Source organism: Embiotoca jacksoni, unplaced genomic scaffold, assembly GCF_022577435.1.
Source record: "Embiotoca jacksoni isolate LCO1_2020_lvr unplaced genomic scaffold, fEmbJac1.0.p SCAF_36, whole genome shotgun sequence".
NCBI lineage: Eukaryota > Metazoa > Chordata > Actinopteri > Embiotocidae > Embiotoca > Embiotoca jacksoni.
In genome coordinates, this window is record NW_027185388.1 from 2,418,100 (window position 1) to 2,442,322 (window position 24,223).

At 42.1% G+C, this 24,223-nt stretch overlaps 1 protein-coding gene across 1 annotated transcript; it reads right to left on the reverse strand.

Annotated features, from left to right (window-relative positions):
- Positions 1–8,810: 8,810 nt before the first annotated feature.
- Positions 8,811–21,807, reverse strand: LOC138208214 (neuronal acetylcholine receptor subunit beta-2-like). Its single transcript, XM_069165948.1, has 8 exons — positions 21,287–21,807; positions 17,335–17,480; positions 13,880–13,924; positions 13,674–13,783; positions 12,620–13,146; positions 11,684–12,174; positions 10,710–10,855; positions 8,811–10,057 (listed from the first exon to the last, which is right to left on the reverse strand). The coding sequence occupies exons 1-8, from the start codon at positions 21,330–21,332 to the stop codon at positions 10,042–10,044; spliced, it is 1,527 nt and encodes a 508-aa protein (XP_069022049.1). The 5' UTR covers positions 21,333–21,807; the 3' UTR covers positions 8,811–10,041.
- Positions 21,808–24,223: the final 2,416 nt, after the last annotated feature.

Sequence of the window (24,223 nt, forward strand, 5' to 3'; positions counted from 1 at the left end):
TTAATTTGTTCTTCTTATTTCCTCAGCGATCGGAGGGAGTTTACTGAATCTCATCCCCGCAGACGAGCACTGCATAAAAAAAAACGACAGATGAGGGCAAAAACAGCACAAGCACAACGGGGATAATGTGCTTTTGCTGTTGCCGGTGTCGCCATCTGACAAGTGCTGAGCTCACAGCGTGGCGTCATGACACGCCTGTCTTCGCCAGCCTTATTAGTTAAGCAGTTTAGAGGAGGAACTAGGTGAGAATCAATGTTTCTGCCAGGGTTGTTTAGCGCGATGCACCATAGCTCGTCCCGCTGCTCAGCCCTGGTCGATGTTTAATTCATGTTTTTTTTTAAAAGCTGGATGCACATAGTCCAAGAGCCATTAGTGTCATCCTCTTGTCTCTCCCCAGCACCATGCCTCCATTTCCACTGCTTCTCCTGAGTCCTTTTCCTCCTGCACCAACTTTCTTCATCAATCAGTCCCTCCTCTTCATATTTTTGCTTTTTTTCTGTCTTCTTATTTCACTTGCATTGCATTCAGTGCTCTCTGCCACCTTTCTCCTCGAGCTTTCGTTTTCCCCTCCTTTGCACCTACAGCACACTGATGCCATCATTCTTCCTCCAGTGAACCACAACACATAAAAAATATCTATTTCCCTCGCTAGAACTTTTAGACCATGTTGAATTATTCACATCTACATATCTGCCACATCTTCCTAACCCCAAGAAAAGTGCTTTTATTTTCAACCCCAAGTAATGAAATCTGGATGGCCCCTTTTTTTTTTTTCTTTTTTTTTATACTTTTCCTGGCAGGAACAACTCACTGAGGTGGGTTTAATGTGAGCGGAGGTGATCACAGACCTCTGGAAGCTTGCATGAGGCAAATAGAAGGATATCATGTCTGTCTTGTATGAGCGAGGTGGAGGAAAGAGGTCAGGGTGACAATATGGACGTCAGAAGGATTTTTAGGGAGAGTCAGTGCAGTTCTATCGAAGAAATAACATCAGTTGGCCTCTCTAACAATAGTCTGTTCTGCAAAGGTCTGCTCACTGATCCAACGCAGGACAAAAAGGGAAGTTCATTAATTCAATATTTACACTGACTCATTTCATGAAATCCAGATAAGAGCAGAAAACTAATCACATTTAGGACCTTTGAAATACTCTTTACACTTTCTACTTTTACTGCATCCTAACACGCATATCTCTCTCTGGTTCTGAGGACAATTGGGATTATTACAAAATAAGACTTTATTAATCCCACAGTGCGGAAATTAAGTCGTGACAGCAGCTCCAGGATAAGATAAATAGAAAGAAAAAATACACATACACAGACAATCTAAGAATAGAATTGAAAAAGTTTTAGAAAATGTAAGATAAATGACGAATGCGTAAATACACACAAGCAAGGCATAGTAAATACCCTAAAAACACCTTTTACCTATACTGTGAAATGTTACTATGTATGTTCCTGAATGAAAAAAAAAACCAGATTATTATTGCAATGCATGAATATAATCACATGGAAACTGACAACAGCCTCCTTGTTTACTCTTTTCTTTCTTTGCATTGTTTCAAAGATGATTTAATTTACTGCTAAAATTACCAGAATATTTTCTGCATCTGCGTCAATTTAAAACCTTTGAACGGACTCTGCTGTGCCAGCTGGTCAGACACCTGTCAGTCCACCAGAGGATACCGTGTCAGTGTCACGTTTTGTCTCACCTATAGGCACACATAAAAAAAACCACACACACACATGCAGGGTTGAAGAAGGGTGTCATATGACGGAGGTCACGTGACAAAGAACAGAAAGTGATCATATCTGCAAAGGGAGAAGATCTAAGTTGGTTCAGTGGAACAAACAGAACTTCCACCTAAATGACCAATGTTGGAGTCCGTGAGAAAGCAAAAGTCAGTGGTAACTTACTTAACCTACGTGAAGCAACATATCATTTACGTGATGTAACGTACATGTATGAAAAATTACTTGTACTGTTGTCCAGCGTAAAATCAATTATTATGGATTTACATTCACAAAAGAGCTTAACTTTGTTTGTAGAGTTTACACAAACAAATTTGGAGTAAAATGTTAGTTAGTGCCTCAATGATGACTTAATTTCTGCATTCTGTTTTTTTAATCACCAAAACAACTGGCATGGGGTGTGCCAACCGTGGCAGTCATATTCTTCAACGCAGGATTATCAGCTTAATGCACACACCTACACAAACACATCTGTTCATTTGTCTGATTAAGGGAAGCAATAATTTGATTGACTCTGCCCACACAGCGCTTCAGCTCTATTCAGCAATGGGAGTCATGTTGTGTAGCCTCATCCTCACCTGTGTGTGCAGTAGACCCACAAAAGGATGATTTATGTCAGCAACAGGAACCGTATTTTATGCCAGAGCGAATATATGCGCGCACAGAAAACACACACATTCATGCTCCCACGATTTTGTGCTGATTTTGCAAAACTAATTTCCCCCAGGATGGGGAAATGTCATATGGTCTGGTACATGTAGTCCAAAAAATGGGTTAACTCATGCTCTGCGTAATTGCAGCGAATGAAATTGGGGGCCTCAGCTTCTGCCCAAAGTATATATAAAACCCAGGTCAATAGTTTTAAACTCTGAGTATCTCTTCCCATATGTGGCTTATGAGAGTCTGCACACGCACACACAATCACACACACATACTAAATCACTGAGGTCTCTGTGTGAGGGGATTGCAAGTCATGGATTGTAAACTGATGGGTATGAATCTGAAGTGAGCATGGCAGCTCACCAGTTTGGCAACAGTTGACTGTTACAGCTTGTGATTGCGAAGGAAATGAGTATCTGACATCCACACACACTCCAGCCACAGGCAAGAGGAAGACTTCAACATGCTCAAACCTCTGTTAGTACATCATAAGTGCTGTCTAAGCGTATTGCACTCATTACTCTCCGCATAAACCGGATATCTTTTATTCATTGCTGTGGCGGCGTTTGGGGACAGGGAGCATCATTAGAGTCAACACTGGGGAGGTTTTAACATGTGTTGGATATCCAAAAAATGGACTGAAAAGGGAGAATCAAAACTTGGCTGCCGAGCTCGGTGCATTAGAGCGGCGCAGGCTGTGAAATATCTGAACGGATAAGTCTTTTAAATATTCAAATTTTGCTTTCGACATTTGTTCACAGAACAGAAAAAAAAAATTGGGCATTCATTTTTCAGCCCGAATTTATTTCTCAGTGCAGCGTTTCTGCGCGAGTGTGTCCTTTTCGGTCATCTGCAGCCGGCACGCTGCACGCACGCATGCGAGCTGACACACGGGCCGATCAAATGTTGTGTGCCGCTGGAAGTGGGTTATCCAGAGGGACAAGCTGACTTAAGCCATCATGCTTAGCAGGCGAAACCTGGAGGAGCCACAAGGACACAGTGAAAACTCCGAAATATATAATCCTGCAGGGTCATCTGGGAGAGGCCGATTGTTGCACTGGTGTTGCTTCGTCTTGTCTTTTTCTCTCACAACTCTGGACTGAAGGATACGCATCACTTTTCTAGTCAAAATCAACGATTTCATATTTTTATATGTGATCAAGAATTTTGTAGTTCCACAGCAAGTCATTGGAAATTGTTAAAATAATTCACTGAGTAGCACAACACACAGGTGTGTGCACACAAACACACAGGGATTCATACCGAAGGCAGGTATCTGGCACAAAGCTTGTCACATGGTCTCAGCTATTTGGGCGTGCAGCGTGAAAAAGGACAGATAATTGGGTTTATCACCGGCATATTTTTAGTTCCCATTTCTCCACACGCAATTTACAAAAGAATGAAAAAAAAAAAAAAAAAAAAGAGGGGGGGTTGGAGGAAGGGAGGCAGGAGTCGAAGAGCAGAAACAAAAATAAAGAAGGGGAAGGGATAGGGGAGGAAGGGAAGAAGAGGGATGGTGGTTAATAAATGGAAGAGGAAGAGACAAGAAGAAATAGAAAGAAGGAATGGGCCATAAAGATGGAGTCTGGCATGTGTCCAGTTTGGTGGAGTGTGTGTAAAGGAGCGATGGTGTTTCCGCCTTCAAGCACGAGCACTGGTAGACGGAGCAGAACGAGCAGTCCGGATGACTGCCGAGGGGGTGGGGCGCTAATAAAACCATGCTTATTTAGGAGAGTAACCTGAGGAGACTTAAGCAACGCAGGGAGCCAGATTTATAAACGTGATGCAGACCTCAGATAACACTGGCAAACGTCGCAGGGCATAAGAATGCAAATCTGCACGTCTGCTGTGTGGTTCCAGGCACCACATCACAAGTGAGATTAAGAAACAGTTAAATGTCAACGTTGGAGATTATTTCCATGATGGGATTTCTATTAAATGGGGTTCTTCGTGAGAGGATCAAAAAGACAAATACACAAAAACAGTTATAGCACGAACAGAAATAGAACCAGGATATTATTTGACTATTTGACACAATACCAACTTTGCCTAAAAATCCATCCGGTATCACGGCAAAACGTGAAATAGACACGCCACAGTCCACGACAGAAAAACATGCGTGAAAGTTACACGTTTTCCTGTAGTGGACCAAAATGGAACCTACTGCATCCGTAGAGCCGTGTGATTTACAGGAAAATGAAACTTAGAGCTAAAACACTTGGTTAAATATTACTAAATATTACTGGGTTACCGACCAAAATGTGTACATTGCTGTGCTCGTATGAGGAGTTGGCTCACCTGCGTGCTTGTGAAGCGCTTGTTTAGTTTCCTCAGTGTAAAAGTCGGAGCGTTCCTCGCTTCATTGAACTACGTGAACCACATTGCTGCTCTGCTTATCCCGATTTCCTGCTCCTGTGTTTTTCAGACAATCCTGCAACATAAGGAAGGACACTGATGCTCTGTTTGTTTTTCTGTCCGTTCCGTTTTCTTTTCTTGGTTTTCATGAAGGCCCAGCTCGGGTCACCGTAACGATTCTCAAGGTGTTAATGAAGATTTTTTTTTTGGACTGCGGGAGGAAGCCGGAGCACCTCGAGATAACCCATGCATGCACAGGGAGAACATGGAAACTACACAGAAAGGCTGAGAGCTGATCAGCAGGCTCGAACCTAAAACTATATAAAAGTGGAAGTGCACAGGATGCAGGCAAGTTTCTGCTATTGGTGGGCTTTTGGGTTCCCAATCAGATCGAATCAGATTCACTGCTCACTCCTCCCATGCAGCTCGTCCAAATATGGTCACTTCTGGCTCCAAAGTAGCGAGATGGCAATTTACAAACCAGTGGGGGACATCCAGATCGGTCGTCACTCAAACTTCCAACCCAGAACTTTCTTGGTGGTGCACATTGATGCACAAAAAGGGTCATGGATGATTCATTAGAGGGAAACCTTACCTGCGACCAAATGCAAGGCATCTGGATGAGCCGCACTTGTTTTGGAAGCAAGGGAATGAGAAAAAATGTACTTTTACATAAGCTCCTCACCACAGGCATTTTTGGAGATGAAAAGTGACATTTAATGAAAAGAACGCTTTGCATGGGGGTGAAAATAATCTGCGTTGGAGTTGTGTGACAGCCAGTGGTGCAGGAAACACTGCATGGACCGAGGGAAGAACGGGTTCCACTAAATATCAGCAAAGTCTGGACGCAAATGTCATTCGTGTTATATTCTCATGTTACTATGAAGTAACCTAAATATTGTAAGTGCATAGTTTGCTAACATGATAAAACAACCCGGTAGCACGGCAGAACGTGAAATAGACACGTTTGGCCTGTCTAGGCGTGACAGTTACACATTTTCCTGTCGTGGACTCTAACCCTAAAACACGTGGTTGGAGTTAAGAAACAAAAAACAACAAAATTGTTGTCCTCTGTTGGGGGACATTTACTTGCGTGTCAGTGTCACGCTTTTAAAACGTGTAACTGTCACGTCTAGACAGGCTAAACGTGGCTATTTCACATTTTGCTGCAGTGAACCAGCGAGTCCATTTCATGCTCTGCCGTGATACCGGGTTGAAAATATTTCTCATGAATTAACTAACGTGCACAGAACAACAGAAACATTACACAATCTAATACTACAGTATGACAGCTGGCCTCCAGAGTTCTCGCCTGTTGGTCCCCCAGACACACCAGCACACATCTGTCACCTTCCTCCAGTCAACCTTATATTGATATTACACACACACACACACACACACACACACACACACACACACACACACACACACACACACACACACACACACACACACAAACACACACATACGTACAAACCAGAGGGGGCACAGTAAATATGTTTCATCGATAACTGTCCACCTCAGCAGAGGCTTATACTATTTTTTGCTGATGTGCTGAGTTCAGGTATCAGTGCTTCACTTTTGCTGAGATCAAGGATTTGAGCACCTTAAATCTTAGCATCACCTATTGTGTGTGTGTGTGTGTGTGTGTGTGTGTGTGTGTGTGTGTGTGTGTGTGTGTGTGTGTGTGTGTGTGTTCATTCATGCAGCACTACATTAAAAGTAACAATGTGCTCTGTCTTCAGAGGCGGCTGACAGTATGACGGTGGTGTTATTTTCACCTGATATTACCTTTTTGTGGGCAGATGGGAGTTCACATATTTGGGCACATATACTCACAAACAAACACACACACACACACACACACACACACGCACACACACACACACACACACACACACACACACGCACACACGCACACACACACACTCAGTGCAACAAAACCGCATTAGTGCTATCAAGCAAGTATGCTGTTTTGTCAGGCTAGAGAAGGAGGCACACTGATGCACAACAACCACAGCGTCCATTAACAGGATGTAACCCTTCATGTGGATTTAACCCTTTTTCACTTCAGATTTATCCACTGACCACAGGTAGCTAAATAAAAAAATTTAAAAAATTTAAAAAAAAAAGGTTCACTGAAGTGCATGTCTGTGTTTGCATCAAAAAAGTCTGCGTAAAATGTCACTGTGGTTGATTCTTATCTCTCCAATAATACTGATGAACAATAATTAAATTTTAAACAGGGCAAATGCATGTAGTCTGAATATGTATTTCTCAAGGAGAGAAACACTCATACATATATTAGTGAGGCTTCACACACACACACACACACACACACACACACACACACACACACACACACACACACACACACTCACACACACACACACACACACACACACAAGCCTGCTGTCCTCTGATACAGTTTGATCAAAAAATGTTTGAAAAAGTTCATCTGGATGAAAAGCGTCATAAGTGACATATTAGTGTCATAACACCAACTTTTTGAAGAGAATAAAAATACGTAGACCACTTTCTGTCAACCTCGTCTGCCCCGCTTGGGAGTACTGAACACCTTCTTTTATGTTTCACTGTCAGGACTCCGCTTCTGTGTTCGCAGAGCGTCATTTATCCACAAAAGCAATAACACACTCTATAATTCTCACCTCCACTCTCCAACTGTGAGAGTGGTTCTCCATTTACTCTCCAGTGCTGAACTCCTGCTGTCAGTGTTTCAGCGACTTGCATCCTGTAAAGTATAGACTCAACTACGGTATGAAGTAGGGACGGGCATTTCAAAGACAAATACGTCAAAAACGATAAGACTTGAACAAATGTATGCGTGTCTTTGGCAATCGTCTTTGAGATCAGAGTCGTTGTTTGCTCTGCTTATCTCACAGCAAACTTATGCTCCATATGCTCGCTTTACCCGCAGACTGTGTATAAAAGTGGACGTAGCCGCCGGGTCTGAAAAATGAAGCCCATGAGGGAAAAGGGCCTTAAGCTGCAATACCACCGAGTGCCACTAGAGATTGGCTCCAAAAAGTGGATTTAAATCGATCCGATTGAGAAACGGAGGACAACTATACAAAAAAATGCACCCAGGCATGTCAATCAAACCAGACACGCCCCCAGACGTAACACTTTTTGAGCTCTAAATGCACCTTTCGCCAAAGCAACTCGCACGCTTTTGATTCTTAATGTCGTTCAGCAAAAAGCTTTTACGTGTATTACCACCACCTTCTGGTCGCAGGAATGCGTTACTACCAGGCGCCAGTAAAAATGAAGGAAAATGTGTTTTTTAAGACAAGATGAGAGCTTTATAACCATTTTTTTAATTATTTAATGACTTTGAAAATTCTAAAATCATGACCCATAAATTGATGTCTGCACATATTCTCTCAGCTTGTGGGTGTTTATCACCATTTTTGTTGGAAAATGAATGAGAGACTTTGTGAATGTGATAAACATTTGTGTAAATGTAAAACACTTGCAGAGGCTTGAGGTTGTCGGGGAATTTTGATGATGTATAAATACAAATTTTGCACAAATGAATTTCCCGCTGGCTGAGTTGTACTAGAAAATAACTAGTTTGTGCCATCTGATGTCCAACCCTCTCAGACGGCAAAGACATCTGTGAATAATTTTCTTATCATTTTGTACTTGGTATTTTCACGTATATTGATGTGTGATTGGAACCAACCCTTTGAGTACAAAGTTCAGCGACATCATTCAGGGTTGTAGCATCAACTGAAACCAACCTGAAACCCCACGAGCCTGAATTAAAAGAACATTCACGTTTTTACTGTCAAATTGGCTATTTTGACTGATTACAGTGGGAAAAGCATTGGTGTTATTAATATAATTAATGATAAACATGTTCCATCAATACCAGAACCGTTAGTCATCACTGATTATATCCTTTACGTGTGGTTTTCTTACTGTAAAATGTAAAACCACCCAAGAAACTTGGACAGTGTTTGTGAACAAATAAATGGTGGAGGTATACAGCACTGGTCAAACACATAAAGCTAATGAAACACACAGCTTTTTATTAAATATATTGTAACATATTGTATATAGAATACAGTTAGTGTCAAATTACTGTTAATATGTAAAGGTGCTGCTACAACTTAGTTTTAATTCATCTTCTGCTAAAATATTCAACCACAGTTTAAGGCAGTAGTATAAGTGATGGCTGTTGGGCGGAGAAGCACACAGGTGGAGTTAATATTTTCCTTTAATAAATAATAAAACACAATAAAGATGTGTGCATATGTATACTGCAAGGAATCATTCTGTCACAGTTACTTTAAATGTCATCAATATTTTCAGGACTTCTGTCCGTCTTTACATCCTTTTTTTTCCCTTTTCACCCAAAGTTTCCATAAAGCAGAGCAGGCTTTTTATCGACAAGCCTCGTGATGTGATTTGGCACAGAAAAAACAAGACAAGGAGAGAATAACCAAACAAGTGAGAGGAACACAGTGAGAGAAAGCAAGAGCAGGATACATATTCTTCAAAATAAGACAATGCATTAATGGTTACAACACTACTCGGGCGGTAGACGGTGGGAAGGAAGCACAAAGCTCTGAAGCAGAACAAGAAAAAGAGAGAAAAAGAGAAAGAGAGATGGTGCATGTTTTCATCAAGAGAAAAGGTGGATAGGACGAAATGTCCTCATTTTGGTACAATAAAGCTTGTTTTGAGAAGTGGCGAGAGAGAGAGAGGAGGAAGTATGGTCCTCGGTGTTGCACCAGTTGGTACAACAACTGTTTATATCATTTTCATTTCAAAACTGCTGTAGAGGAAAGCAGACCTGATTGGAGCTGCAGTGTTCCTCCATTGGACAGTCTGTAAAGAGTTCAACATCAGCGGTGACGTCCGAAACGAAAGACGGAAAATTTGTATTATTCTTCATCCGATTTTTTGTTTTTATCTTTTATAGTGGGGAAAAAATAGCCAGAAGTTGTATTGTCTATTGTGTCCAGGCGCTGTCCGAGTCATCTGCGCCTCCCTGATGAAAGTTACTCAGAGTTTGAGTGGTAAAAATAGAAGCCATGCATTAAGCAACTGGTATTATTCAGTCTTCATTTGAAGTCCACAGTTGCAAACAACAGGCGTGGCTGGCTGCACTGATTGGATTTGTTACGTATCCGATCCGAACAGCAGCGGCAGATCGCAGTCAGATATGGTGTAGCAGCATGGCTTTAAAGTTTCTACGACAGATGCTTATTCGAACGTTTCATTTTTTTTTCTTGGTGCAGAAATCCTAGAAATCTCCATACCTATGTAAAGAAAAAAACACAACATGTTAGATAGAAATATAAATTAAAGGATACTCTGCAAAAATCCTTTGGTGCATGAATGCTACTTAATGTTCAAATGTGATTGGCATTAGCTGAAATAAAGGTTTTGCAGAATGGTAGCAACACTATAAAGGTTGGTACTCTGGTCCGCTAGCATGTAAACGCTGCTCTGACACTAGCCTGGTATTACCAGACCCAAGATCTCACGAGGGACTATGTGGGTCCCCATTGAGGATTGTTCCAAGGAGTTGGATTGTAACAGAGTGGACATCAAGTTAATGTTAAAACTAATGGAGGTGGTGAGCAGTAGGCGCATCGAGCCGGGCTGGGAAGGTGTCGCAGAAGCGGAAACCACATTTCTCAATAAATGGCCATTTCGTACAATGTTGAAACTGTTATAAATCAAAACCCATTTATCCATAACCCAACCAGAGTGAAACACAGACCCGCAGAGAATACACAATGGAATCGAAAAAAAATATGGGAGACTCCCAGATAAACAAATGCTGAGCCTTTCTTTGAAGAAGAATGGGCCGTTTGTTTTGCAGACAGAAAACAGAGTGTTTTCCTTTGTATTTGGATATTTGAATGTGAGCTTCAACGTGCGTGTTCAACGTGTGCGCCGACTCACTCCGTGTCATCGGCGGTGGGCGTGTTGTAGCTCTGGAACAGCGGCTGCATGAAGAGTCCCAGAGTTCCCACCACACACACCAAGATGAAGATCCACAGGAACAGACGGTCTATCACCATGGCGACGTACTTCCAGTCTTCTATGATCTGGAACAAAAACCAACAAGTTCAGCCTGGTTGTTAACACGGATCACGTCGTGATTAGAAAGTGGCTGAGTAAACCTTCAGGGTTACATGTTTTTTCCTCAGTGGGTCCAGAGGAACATAAACTTGTTAATTTTTGTGCTCACAAGTTTTTGCACTCGATGTTTTTTTCTGGGCTCGTGCCCCTAAAGAAGGATTTTGGTGGGACCTCAACTAAACGGCGTCGGCCTCAGGGAACCTTCGAGTGCAATCAGAAGCAGTGTTTTATAACTGCTCCTGCGTCTGGAAAGGCTTTTAGGCAACCCAGGGCGGATCAGGTTGTATTTTTAACTGCGCTGTAGATGGATGATACCGAGCACAAGAGAGGCAACTTCATAAAAGATCAGCCATGAGCAATTACAACAGCAAAACATGTTTGTAATATTTATTAAGTGCGACGGTTTTGTGAAAGTTTGGAAGCCCCGAAGCCTCAAATCTGGGGTTGGGGTTTATGTCTATATAGGACAGTTTGCAGGGTTTTCTGGAGATATCTGATATTTCTCAGAGTAAAATAGATGACTAACAGATTGTAATAGTGTTACACAAAAGAAAAAAACTCATCCTAAACGGTTTAAGACATGGCTTGTTCCTTATCTCATCATGACCTAATAATCTCCTCGTCGCATCTCTGACATCAGCCATCTTCATAATCTGCCGTCACAGGTGTTTTCTTTGCTCATTTTATCGCTCCAATATTAATTCTGTCTTCTATTCCTTTCATTTTCGTTGATCCTATCTCTTCCCACTCATCATCGCTTATCTATTATTCCAGCCGCAGCTTTGTGTCTTTACCCTTTCGTCGTCATCTTCAGTCTTCATGTGCTCAGCGATGTATCTCACTCCGTCCACGGCCTCCTCCACATCTGCGTCCCACTGATCGGCCAAAGGCCTCCGGAAGTCCGAAAAGCCGCCGCTCCCGTCCGAGACGTTGCCCAACCTCCAGCAGAACTTTTGCGCCAAGTCCTCGTTAACGTAGAAAGAGTCGGGGTCTGTTTGGATCCCGCCGAGGCGGATGTTGGAGTACTGCCTCTTGTCCGTCGCGCCCTGGGAATTGTTTTTACACAGGGCGTTCCTGCTGGCGTACTTTCGGCGGAGTTTGTCGCGGACGTTGGAAGGGCCCGGGCGCCTCATGAAGAGGAAGGTGGGCAGGCGGACCAAGAAGAGGCCTTTGACCCAGTCGGGCATGTGGTGAGTAGACGGGGAGCGGTGGTGCACGTTGAGGACGCAGACGGTGCACACGGTGGAGAATGTGACCAGCACCATGGTGAACATCAAGTATTTACCTTACAGGGAGGGAGGCGGAAAGAAAAGAGGAGTGCAAACATTACTGCTGTTTTTCTTTACGCAATTTTCTGTCATTTGTTCTTCAAATAAAGGTCGAGGCTCAAACTATTTATTATGTTTTATACTATACAGATTGTAATTTTTCTGTTTCGTTAAACTTCGTTAAAGACAAAAACAGTTTAAAAATCACAGTAGTAAATGTGAAAAATTAAAATGTATACAAGCTAAATGGGATTTTTATTTAGTTTGGTTCTGCTTAAAAAAGATTTAACAGTGGATTCAGTAAAAATGTCTCTGTCAGATGTGTTAATCTTGTGTATTCTATCAGGACTTTGAGTTTTATCAAAGTTGACCTGTAGATACGGTAAATCCGTTGTGCTCATATCCCTAATTTTCTTATGTCTACACACAAGTGTGACACAGACAAAAATAAACATGACTAACCTATGAGTGGCACAGCGAGAGAGGTGGGTGGCACGATCTTGGATATTAGCAGCAGGAACACGGTGAGCGCCAGCAGCACGGAGATACACAGCGTCATCTTCTCCCCGCAGTCCGACGGCAGGTAGAACACCAGGATGGCCAGCGACGTGATCAGCACGCAAGGGATGATCAGGTTGATGGTGTAAAACAGGGGCTTCCTCTGGATGACAAAATCGTAGGTGATGTCCAGGTACGTGATGTCGTTGGGGTCTTCGTTTTTGCGCGCCGGGAGCGAGACGATGTCCCACTCGCCGCTCGGCGTGAAGTCGTCTCGGCTGGCAAAATCGCTGGTGAGGATGAGGTCCACCTCCGTGTGGTCATAGGTCCACGAGCGGAACTTGAGGGTGCAGTTCTGCCGGTCGAAGGGGAAGTTCTGCACTTCGATGGCGCACGCCGATTTGTAGATCGCCGGGGGGAGCCAGAAAATGTCCCCCGTGTTGGAGACCACGGCGTTGCAATAAAAGGAAACTTCGTAGACACCGTCGGCACTGCAAGAGTAAGGTAGTGGAAAGCACAGGAAAAACCTCAACTCTATTCAAACGATCTATACGACACTCGTATTAAATTCCTCCACCCTTGCTTCCTGTGATTATAATCACAGCACTGCACGAGCATCCCTCCCCTCTTTATCGTAGTCATAATAATTAGACAAACTTGTGGTTGGCTGACATGAGAATGAAGCCAGATTATTCACCAGAGCCCTTCAGCTCAGCAGAAACAGGTTTGGGAAAAATTAAAAGACAGAAAGCGGAAATTGTTAATTTCAAAATCCCCATAGAAAGGGACTCTTATTTTAGCAGCAGATTTTCCGCTTGTAAAACTTGGGTGGTAATATTCAAAAGCCTCTTAATATTAGAATAGTAATCCAATAATATGAGGCCAGTAAAAACACATGCATACAAATTGTAAAGGGTGTTTCACACTGACTGAATTTAAAAGGATCCATATTCCCTAAATATAACACTGACAAACAAACTTATCTTCCATTTTTGTGGGAAGACATGCACACGCTCACTTGTTGTAGAGCACAATATCAGGGAGCCAGATATGTTTGGATGGTATTCGCAGCTTCTTGATGCCCTCATATTTGTCGGGGTCCCATCTCAGCCTGTAGTCATTCCACTCCTGCAGAGACAAAGAGAGTCACAAACTCCACTACTGACCAACATACTGAACACACAGAGTATCACATGAATGTTGGAAAAAGATCATACTGTTTACCTGGAACAACCACAGGTTAGTCGTCATTATCTGTTCTCTCTCATTCTGCAAGAAAACACCATTCAGATATTATGCGTCGGTAATCATTTTCCATAATATTACATTTTATTTTGGGTGTTTGTATTGATTTTTAGCAAGACTCACTTATAGCACAAATTTGTCTAAGCACACCTTCAGGAATGGGACGCGATAACAGAAAAAATTTTGGGCAAAATAGCAAACACCTCACACCTAACAAATGTTACAAAAAAATCTTGGAAATGAAGGCTGTTCAGGGTGCATCGAGTAAGATTCATAGTTTAAAGCGTTTACGATCGCCTCGGCAGGTGACTGAGTCACTGTTGTCTCCAGTCTGCCTTCAGTCCAACACGAGTGGAAGAAGAAGTAACGTCTTCTCACCTTCACCTGATCAGAAAGAAGGACCAGTGAGGAGTTCAGCTCGGCGTTATCTTTCCACTACAGCTTCTTGGCGAGTAAAGGTGTAAAGTTTGATGCTAAACTTGCAATTTTTCTGCTACGCTGGTCAGTAAACAGCTGTTAATGCCAACAATGGCTAGCTATTGCTTATGAAGGTAACTTATTGTATAATGTTACTGACAGTGTTAATATATTGTGTTGTGTTTGTTTAAATAGTTTAAATAGCAATATGAGACTAGATCAAATAGTTCACATCAAGCTATTTACCAAACTGAAGCAATTGTATGTAGCAAACAAACCAGGCGTACTGATGCGCTAATGGCAACACAAAACCGGACTGAAAAATATTCCGAATGGGAACAATATATATATATATATATATATATATATATATATATATTTTTTAGGACTGTTTTCTTTCTGCTGTCTTGCAAAACCGGATCGAGGCAAGCTACAACATAAACTACAGGCTGAACCGATCCAGTCTGTCCAGTACCGGGTCCGTACAATCCAACTTCACAATCATCAGTTATAAAAAACAAATGCTGCCCAATAATGGCAGGACAAGAACCAAACTACTGACACCCAGGGGGTCGGACTGAGGGCGGCGTGCCGGGATGCCACAGTGACTCAGTAATGCCTCTTAACGTACAACAACAACAACAACAACGGTGTGGTACAACGATATCAGACTAAAACCGTAGTTCCTCCTATTCCTACGGCTTGGTAACAGAGTAATGTAATAAGTGATGTGACGAAATATATATAAAACTTAACTATCAAATCATATTTAGAAGCCATTGTTATGAGGTGAAAACCTGAACTAAACCAGCTGAAGTGATTTCAAGTCTGTTCTGAGTGTTCGTGGCAAATAATGAATAACAGACTTTATTCAACATTTCAAAAAGCACGTAAAAAAATCCACAGATCGAAATACATTTTCCAGGAACCAAATATCCAAGACACATTCATCCATTTCTTTTCCGAATTGCTTGTCCTGTTCCGACTCCGGCCTGTCCGAGCATGCACTGGGGCACGATGTGGTGACGCTCTGGACAAGGCACCTGTCCGTCTCAGCGCTAACTCGAAGAGGCATAAAAAGATTCACACCTGCAAGCAATTTAAAGTTGCCAGTTCAACTAACCTGCAAGTCTCTGGACCGTGATGCATTATCATCGAGTTTTACCTTCACATTATCGTGTGATGCTATTATAATACTGATGTAGATATTTTCTTTTTTAAGTGACACAACTGTTGTAAAGAAGTTAATACTGTTTAACGGTCACAAAGTTATCACATGATGATTATAAAAGCTTAAGTAAATCAATTACACCCTTTGCACTGCCAGATTGTTATTTTCCTGAGAGCAGGGAGCTGGAAGAAGTACTGCACCAGTTTAAAGGCTCTGCACACCCACACAGGTGTTCTTAAATTATTCTGGTTGAATAAAACATGCAAACAAGCTTGAAATAATCCTTTTTTTCATGGAAGATGTTTTGACATGTCATAGCTGGAAAAGCACAGGTGGAGGCTAAATAATAAAATGAACGATGCCTCGGTTCCACTCAGCTGCCTCTGTTTCAGAGTCCTGGTGTTGTGCATGTTGACTCACTGTCACATGGTCGTTTCCTTATTTGGACACATAAATAGAGCAGAACCATCATTTATATCATTAGGAACGGCTGCGTTTTGTTTCCCCCCTGTTTGACAAGATCAAATTAATGCCGTGGAAAAGGCCCGTCGAGAGGAGCAACGCCTGAGATAAAAGGATGTCAGTAACCTCCACTGAAATGTGAATTGTCCTTCTTGAACCGGTGCAACAAAACGAGAGATACTGAAATGTCAGTCAAGCAGTCGGTTTTGAGTTAAAGGTTCATTCAGAAAACATAAAATAAAACAGTTTTCTGGTTGCGTCTGCCTTGTAATCCACGTCACATCAAGAGCTGTCATAACTGAGTTTTCATTAATGTTCAACATCTCTGGTTCTCCATAATAAAACAGAAAAATGCCCGAACATGGACGTCTCATGTCAGCGAAAGTGTTTGGTAAATAATAAATATTGTGTTATATTTGTATTGGCGAGATGTCGCAAGATGAATCTTGCTGCGTTTAAAAGGAAAACCGTGGTTACAACGCGGGTAGTCGCAGTGCACCGTATGCTCGGCGTTCAAGTGGTTAAATCGTTAAAAAAAAAACGCCGTTGCTAGGCAACGGCAACACGGACTGCGTCTAGAAGCCACAGAGGCTAACAATTTAGCAAGCTAACAGCGGGGGGTTAACATAATGTAAAAATGTAAAGGCACAGAGGGGAAAGATCAACATTTTCCTCTAAGTTATGACTCTACATGCTTAACATCCGACAAAAAATAGATTTTCATGGCCTCTGATATTTCTGTAAACGTCAGCAAACACGTCAGAACTGGTGAACTCGAGGCTTATAGAAAGATTTTGAGTTCCGATGTCGTGAATATCAACAAGAGGAGGCCGTTCACACGGACTCTTCTTCTGTACACGATAAATACGAGCCCATTTGAACGCATCATCTCTACGACTCATCCCATGTGTCATTAAACCTGCACATTCCTGCTGCAGAGATAATAAAACTGGGTTCACATAATATCTGACTGTACATCTGCTTAACAAACCAAATAATCACACCTGTCTGTAATGGATTTTGGTTACATCAAATACAGCGGCTGTTAAAGTGGGTATCTCATATATGACAATACAGAGTTTAAGCCAGGAGGTTTCGGAGACATAATCATTTGTATATAGCATAAATCTGAAAGAATTAGTCGATTAATCGATTGATTGGATGACAGAAAATGATTCACCAGCTATTTTTGATTGCCAATTTATCAGTTTGACCACTAAAATTCTCTGAATCCATCTTCTTAAGTTGACAAAGCAAAAGACAAAACGAGACATTTTCGACTTTTGGGAAACATTTTTCAACAATTTTATGAACTATTAAAAAGCTAATTGAGTATGAATAAAATAACGGACAGATGAATTGACGTATGTGTGTGTATACTCACGACGCTGATGAGCTGAGACAGAGACACCTGGATGGAGATGGTGACCTGTTGGCTCTTATTGACGGCAGGTCGGATCAGTTTGTTGTAGCGCTCCGGACCCAACAGGTAGTTCACCAGCCGCTCCTCTGCATTCTCGGCCCCGCTGCCTAGACAGGAAAGACATTTTGATGACGCACAATTTTAAAGTGCTGGAAACTTTCAAATACATTTTAAATCTTGAAATCACAGACACGAAACTTTGACTGCTCTGTTTGTTGGTCAGCCATTAATTAATGTCAGAAATAAATGCCATGTGTTTGTCCTGTAGCAAAGCACAAACTCTGGTGGCAGTGTGTGTTTCATTTAAAACTGAAAAAAAAAATGTCACTGCATCGTCTGTGTGTGTGTGAGTAAGAGTTGAAGTCTATTTACCACAGGGCGTTAAGGCTGCATCATGTAGAAGTGCGTGATTGTGTGTTGGGGTGTGTGTGTGTGTGTTTTTGAAGTCTGGCGTTTCACTGCAGGGTTGCAAAGCAAAAGAGAACAAACAGAAGTCCAGTCATGCATCCATCCTTGTGAAATGATCCCTGAAGCTTTGTGTTTCCTCAGCCCTGAATTATTGCTTATGTAAAAGTGATCGTATGAATAAGTCAGAACCGAAACATGCTTTTGGACCATTGTCTTTGCTTCCGCTTCCATTATGTCTACATCGTCAGACAAACTGACAACAGAGCAGCGAGCAGTTAATATCTGGACGGCTTCCCGCTCTGTGCCACGTGAATTGTCTGTTTTTGTAAGATTACACGCAGCAAAGGCTGCGTGAACACGGATGTTGCTTTTTTTAACGGCACCCCGCTGTTTGAAGTCGTCACGTCAGGGTGAACAGGAGTGGTTTCGGCAGCAGGGAGGAAACCGGATCTGTTACGACTCGGTGAGAAATGGAGAACGAGCGGTTTGCCGTCGTGAAGAATCCCTGCTGGAGAGCGAAGTGTTTGATTAACTGAAGGTTTAACCTATTTCATCACGTTCAGGGGCCTCAGGACAGCTCTGTATGAACCGAGCAGCAACTAACAGTGACGTCACCCGTTGGTTTGGGAACGGCTGTCGTGAAGCTTCGAGTTTGGATTTCGACCAGCGCCATCTTGCTAGTTTGGAGCAGGAAGTGACCATATTTGGACGAACTGGGGGGGAAATGGGTGGGATCTGACTGATCTGATTGGAAACCCAGCGATACTACGTCCCGCCCGCTGCTAGCCGTAACCTGACTGCACCACATACCTGTCAATCAAACAGACACGCTCCCCAAAACAGATCTCTTTGAATCTTCTTTTCTAATGAATGAGGGATTATTTTCAGATGGACCTCCAGAAAACTAAGAAGAAGGAGCAACTTCAGCTAACAACACCGAGATAACTGATGGACACATTTTATTGACTGAGAATTTTATGAGAGAAGTTGAATGGGAGTCTATGGAGCCGGAGGCTTTTTGGATCCGACCTCTAGTGGCACTCGGTGGTATTGCAGCTTAAGAATACTTTATGTAAATATCACCAAACAGGAGACAAGTAGGTCTCCATTTGAAAATGTTTAATTTGTTATAGAGCACTAATTTTGCTACTTGCTACAAAGGCAGAGAAGAGAAAAATGTTGTGGTATCATCTGTCAACTTATTATTAAGATTTACCGCACACTCATCTTTACGGTAGCTTTGTATCTTGAGCCACCAGCCGAATTCAATTCCATTTCATTTTATCAATATAGCGCCAAATCACAACAAAAGTCCTCTAATGGTAATTACCATACTAAAGTCCTGACAGCCAAACTTTTACAAAACAAACCACCCAATCACAGCAGGTTAGAGTCTAGTGTGGCTTTAAACAACTTTAGTTCAGCTTTAAAACTGGTGGTGTTCCTTTTTAAGAGTCGGGGCACAGAAAATCTTCTTATTTTAAGTCCAGCGTATGTGAACTGTAAAATAAAGCGGCCCCAATGTCCGCCCCCTTTTATGTAATAGGAGCTGGGTAGCCTCCAGGAGTATGCAGATATAATTTGTACTTCCTGAATACCACATGGAAGGATTTGACTGCTTTAAGAATATTGTTTATTTTGCAGGCACTGCTTTGTTTCCTAATTTTTCCATTAGTTTCAGCATCAGTTAACAACACCGAGGACCGGTGCCAAACATGGTTGCGTAGTGCCAGGGCCGGTCAAAGCTCCCGTCCTTGAGGGAAATGCAAACACGCATAACAACATGATAGAAGACACGGAGAAGTGCTGCTCTCCTTCTAGATGTATTATACCCTTTAAATCATTTAAACCTCAATTTCAGAATATCTTGGCCTTGATGGACGCTGCAGAATAATGTTCGGCTTTGTTTGCCTGTCGTACCTGATCTTCATATCCGAGTCCTGTTGACTTTTGTAGACACAACGCAAACATTGCTGTTTAAATTTGGTTTGTGTGTGTGTTGTTAATGTTTTCAAAGAATAAAAGTCTTGGAAGGAGTTAAAGTTAGAAACCCTATAGCCTATAAGTTAAACCAGTTTTATGAGTGGAAGAAGTAAAACACAACACTCCATTAAACAAAACTGGAATCAAGGTCGCTTCTTTTAGGGCAGTGAGACATCCAAACCAAGTGTTTTGCCTAAAAGACGGGAGATGGTGCTTTCTGGGTGGTGGATATAAAATAGCCCTCTGTAAATTATTCAAGGGGTCCATCTGCTTTTGCTTCGCAGTATTTTAAGAGTATGAGCACCACGTACACTCAACAATGTTGTCAAGAGTGTGGTTGTGGTTGCTTTTGATTCCTAAAACTCAGAAATACACATCTCCCCTCGTACTTGTGGTACAGTGGCGTCCTCTGAACAGTGTGGATCACATTTTGCAGAATACAAGGACAGGTAAGGCAAATTATGCAAGATAATTCCCACTAATTCCTTCCTATTAAACATAATCTAAACACACAGGGATATCATTGATATTCCTTCACTGAGTTTTGGTTGTTTTAGTAGCTCAAGGAAGAGTTTAACTTCTGCAAATGACACAAATAAAGGTGGTTTTAGGCTGATTTGGATTTCTTTTTTGGACATCATTCTTTTTTATTTCAAACTTTGTCAGAAAATTATGAGTAAAATGGAGAGAAAAAAAGGTATTTTGAAGTTTTCTGGGATGGGGAAAAGTTTTTTTTTTTCTTCTAACCATCACATGGTATTATAAATGGAAAAATAAATAATTAAAATGGAAAAAAAAAAAAAAGATACAGAAATACCTGACCAATCTGTTTCTTTTTTTTCTGTGAAAGCTTCAACTCATCACTTAATATGAAAATCCACACAAAAGCTCCGATTATGATGTTAGAAAAATGACAATATGTCTACAGTATTTTATAGAGCTTAATTCTCAAGATGAGACGTTATAATGGTTCAGGTCTTGAGGATTGTGGATGGCTGGGTCCAATATTATTTTATGTATTCTGAACAGAAAATAACTGAGAAATTACCGATTAAAAGTCATGAAAAATATTACTCAATTTTAAGTAAGCTATAGTGGGGTTTTAGAAAATAAAGGACTATTGTACGGGGGAGTATCGCGGGAAGAAAAGCAATTCCTTATTTGCATTTTGTGCTGACTTTGACAGGCCACTGCTAACTACTGGTGTGTGTGTGTGTGTGTGTGTGTGTGTGTGTGTGTGTGTGTGTGTGTGTGTGTGTGTGTGCGCGCGCGCGCGCGTGTGAGCAAGTTTTCGTTTGTAACCTAATTTCCAAAAGATTTTTGCACGATGGTAAAATATCACCACCGTGGTTGTCTTCTGTCTTTTTCTTCAAAGCAGCCAGATTGGATCAGTGCCTAGAAAATACTGTTATCACAGGCTGAGCGGCCAGAACAACATTTCATCTCAAATAAATAAATAAATAAATCATCGGTAAACAAACATTCTTATTTTGGTCAATTTAAAGAATATAAAATAACTCACTTGTAAGCGAGAGAGCGAAGAACAGGAGAGCAGTGTTGGTAGTCATCTCCTTTCTGCTTCCCCCCACAAACTTGCTTCTTTCTTATTCGGTACAGTCCTCCAAAAAAAAGGAAAAAAGAAATGCCTTGACCGTGAATATTGGAAATATATAATTCCGTCGTGAGTGAGTGAGCTTTCTTTCTTACTGTTGCCAAACTATTGGTCGTCTGAAATTCCCGCAGCTCAAAAAAGAGACTTTGGTGAATAAAAATAGTCTATCTGTAGAAAATGTTTATTTGCTAAAGCCAACATGATGGTCGGTGTTGTCGGACAGGAGTTGTTGGGCTTCCCGCTGCGCGCTGCCGCCTCAGCAATAAAGCAGCTGCTGAGCGCGCGGACATTTCAACCGCTCGCGATTTAATTCCAGGAGTCCAGGTGAGCGCCAGCTTTTTACTGTCGTAGAGTCCCAGAAGAAATCCTCGTTAAAGTTCTTCCTCTGCGAACGGAAGCTCCACCTGCATTAAGTTTGCTCTCTTCTGACGAAGCGCCAACAACTTCGTGCGTTACGAAATTGGCGCAGCTGCTGAAGCTGTGGCGCGCGCGCAGCCAGCACGTTTGTTGTGCGTTGGCTCCTCGAGCTTCCTGCGGTTCAAAGTCCACAGAAGCCCAGGAAGGGGGTCCATGAAAGCCCGTGTTGCCCGGAGGAGAAGCCCGGAGGAGGGGACTCGAGGACCGCGGCTGTGTGTGTGTGTGTGTGTGTCCCTTCAGCTTTTGGACCGCAGTGGGAAAGATTCCCGCCACGGCTCGGACTGATGCACGTGTGTGTCTCTACCAGCCAGGGGGTCTTTACCTGCCAGGGGGTCTTTACCTGCCAGGGGGTCTTTACCTGTCAGGGGGTCTTTACCTGCCAGGGGGTCTTTACCTGTCAGGGGGTCTTTACCTGCCAGGGGGTCTTTACCTGCCAGGGGGTCTTTACCTGTCAGGGGGTCTTTACCTGCCAGGGGGTCTTTACCAGCCAGGGGGTCTTTACCTGCCAGGGGGTCTTTACCTGTCAGGGGGTCTTTACCTGTCAGGGGGTCTTTACCTGTCAGGGGGTCTTTGAGTCCACATTTTGTGACACAATATGGCCTCAAACGTAAAAAAAATAAATAGTGGAGCTCTACAGCCATATGACAATGACCATCAACTGGGGATTTGTACACCTAATTAAGCTCATGGAATCTAATGAAAATGTAAATATTTGTTTATAATTATTCATGTACCATTATTTCCCCTTAAGTACCAAATTCGAAGCCAACTTTATACCTTTGGTTGTCACGGTTACGGCTGGGACACATTAGTTTTGAATGGTTGGAACTAAAATTGAATTCAGTCTGAGATCAGCCTTCGTACAATGGATGAGCTCTAAATGTGTCACATCACGGCTCCTTCCCCGGAGCATCCGCAGAGTGTTTCCTTTAGCTCGAAGTGGATTATTGTTGAACCGAACCAACGCAGTACTGCTCTCCAGGAGCTGAGTGCAAACAGACAGGAAAGGAAAGGAAAGGACAGGACAGGACAGGACAGGACAGGACAGGACAGGACAGGACAGGACAGGACAGGACAGGACAGGACAGGACAGGACAGGAAAGGAAAGGAAAGGAAAGGAAAGGAAAGGAAAGGAAAGGAAAGGAAAGGAAAGTTTTGTGAGGGAACACAACGTATGGCGAGGTAACGCAGAACATATGGCGAGGGAACACGAAAGTAGTCCTCAAAAAAACGTTCTTGCCGCGACCCCTCGGGGGCCCCGTACTCCAACGCCCCTCGTACATATTTTGGGTATTAACTATAGTTTGTGTTCATTCCCATCTTGTCACATTTATATGTTGAAGCCAAGTTTGTGGCAAAGGGAAGGTACCTCATAACTTTTCTCTTTTAGGGTTAGAAGAAAAAACAAAATACTTCAAAAGGAACAATAACGATGATGTTCACCTACATAGCACAAAGAGCTTCACATGAAACACGCCATAAAAAGCAAAACAACCTAAACCAAGCAAACCTTAACAACAAGCCAACACTGATTGTATAACAACAATGAAGAGGTGGCCCTCTTCCACAGAGAGCAGTATTGCAGCGCCACCTTCTACAGGAGCCCAGACGGGACAAACCAAATCCTCTCTGTAGGGCCTTTTGCATTTTTCGAGAGTTTCATGGCCTCTGAAGAGTCTCCTACACAACTGAAAGGGGAGAGTGAGTTGGTGAAGGCGCACACTGCTCCTTTAAAAGGAAAACTATTCACAGATTTTATCATTTGACTTATTATTCAGCTCTGCTGTCAGAAAAACAAGACATGGGATATAAGTCCTGCCAAACTGTCACTGAGCCATTGTAATGAAATCTAGCAGTTTGCACCGAACTACATCTACAAAAAAAGTTGTATCTTCCAAAATCCCCCAAAATGTGAAGGCTAGAAACTCCTATATGTACTATATACTATATGTACTATATACTATATGTCCTGTATACTATATGTACTGTATACTATATCTCCTGCATACTATATGTCCTGTATACTATATGTCCTGTATACTATATACTATATGTCCTGTATACTATATGTCCTGTATACTATATGTACTGTATACTACATACTATATGTCCTGTATAGTATATGTCCTGTATAGTATATGTCCTGTATACTATATACTATATGTACTGTATACTATATACTATATGTCCTGTATAGTATATGTCCTGTATAGTGTATGTCCTGTATAGTATATGTCCTGTATAGTGTATGTCCTGTATAGTGTATGTCCTGTATAGTATATGTCCTGTATAGTATATGTCCTGTATAGTGTATGTCCTGTATAGTATATGTCCTGTATAGTGTATGTCCTGTATAGTATATGTCCTGTATAGTGTATGTCCTGTATAGTGTATGTCCTGTATAGTATATGTCCTGTATAGTGTATGTCC

What these genes read in the sequence shown, in the direction of transcription:
- LOC138208214 (XM_069165948.1), bottom strand. Translation starts at nt 21,332, where the DNA reads ATGACTACCAACACTGCTCTCCTGTTCTTCGCTCTCTCGCTTACAA. An exon ending in GATATTGTGCTCTACAACAA is followed by an intron (nt 13,147 to 13,673) that starts GTGAGCGTGTGC and finishes TTACTCTTGCAG; the next exon opens with TGCCGACGGTGTCTACGAAG. An exon ending in TCTCGCTGTGCCACTCATAG is followed by an intron (nt 12,175 to 12,619) that starts GTTAGTCATGTT and finishes CCTCCCTGTAAG; the next exon opens with GTAAATACTTGATGTTCACC.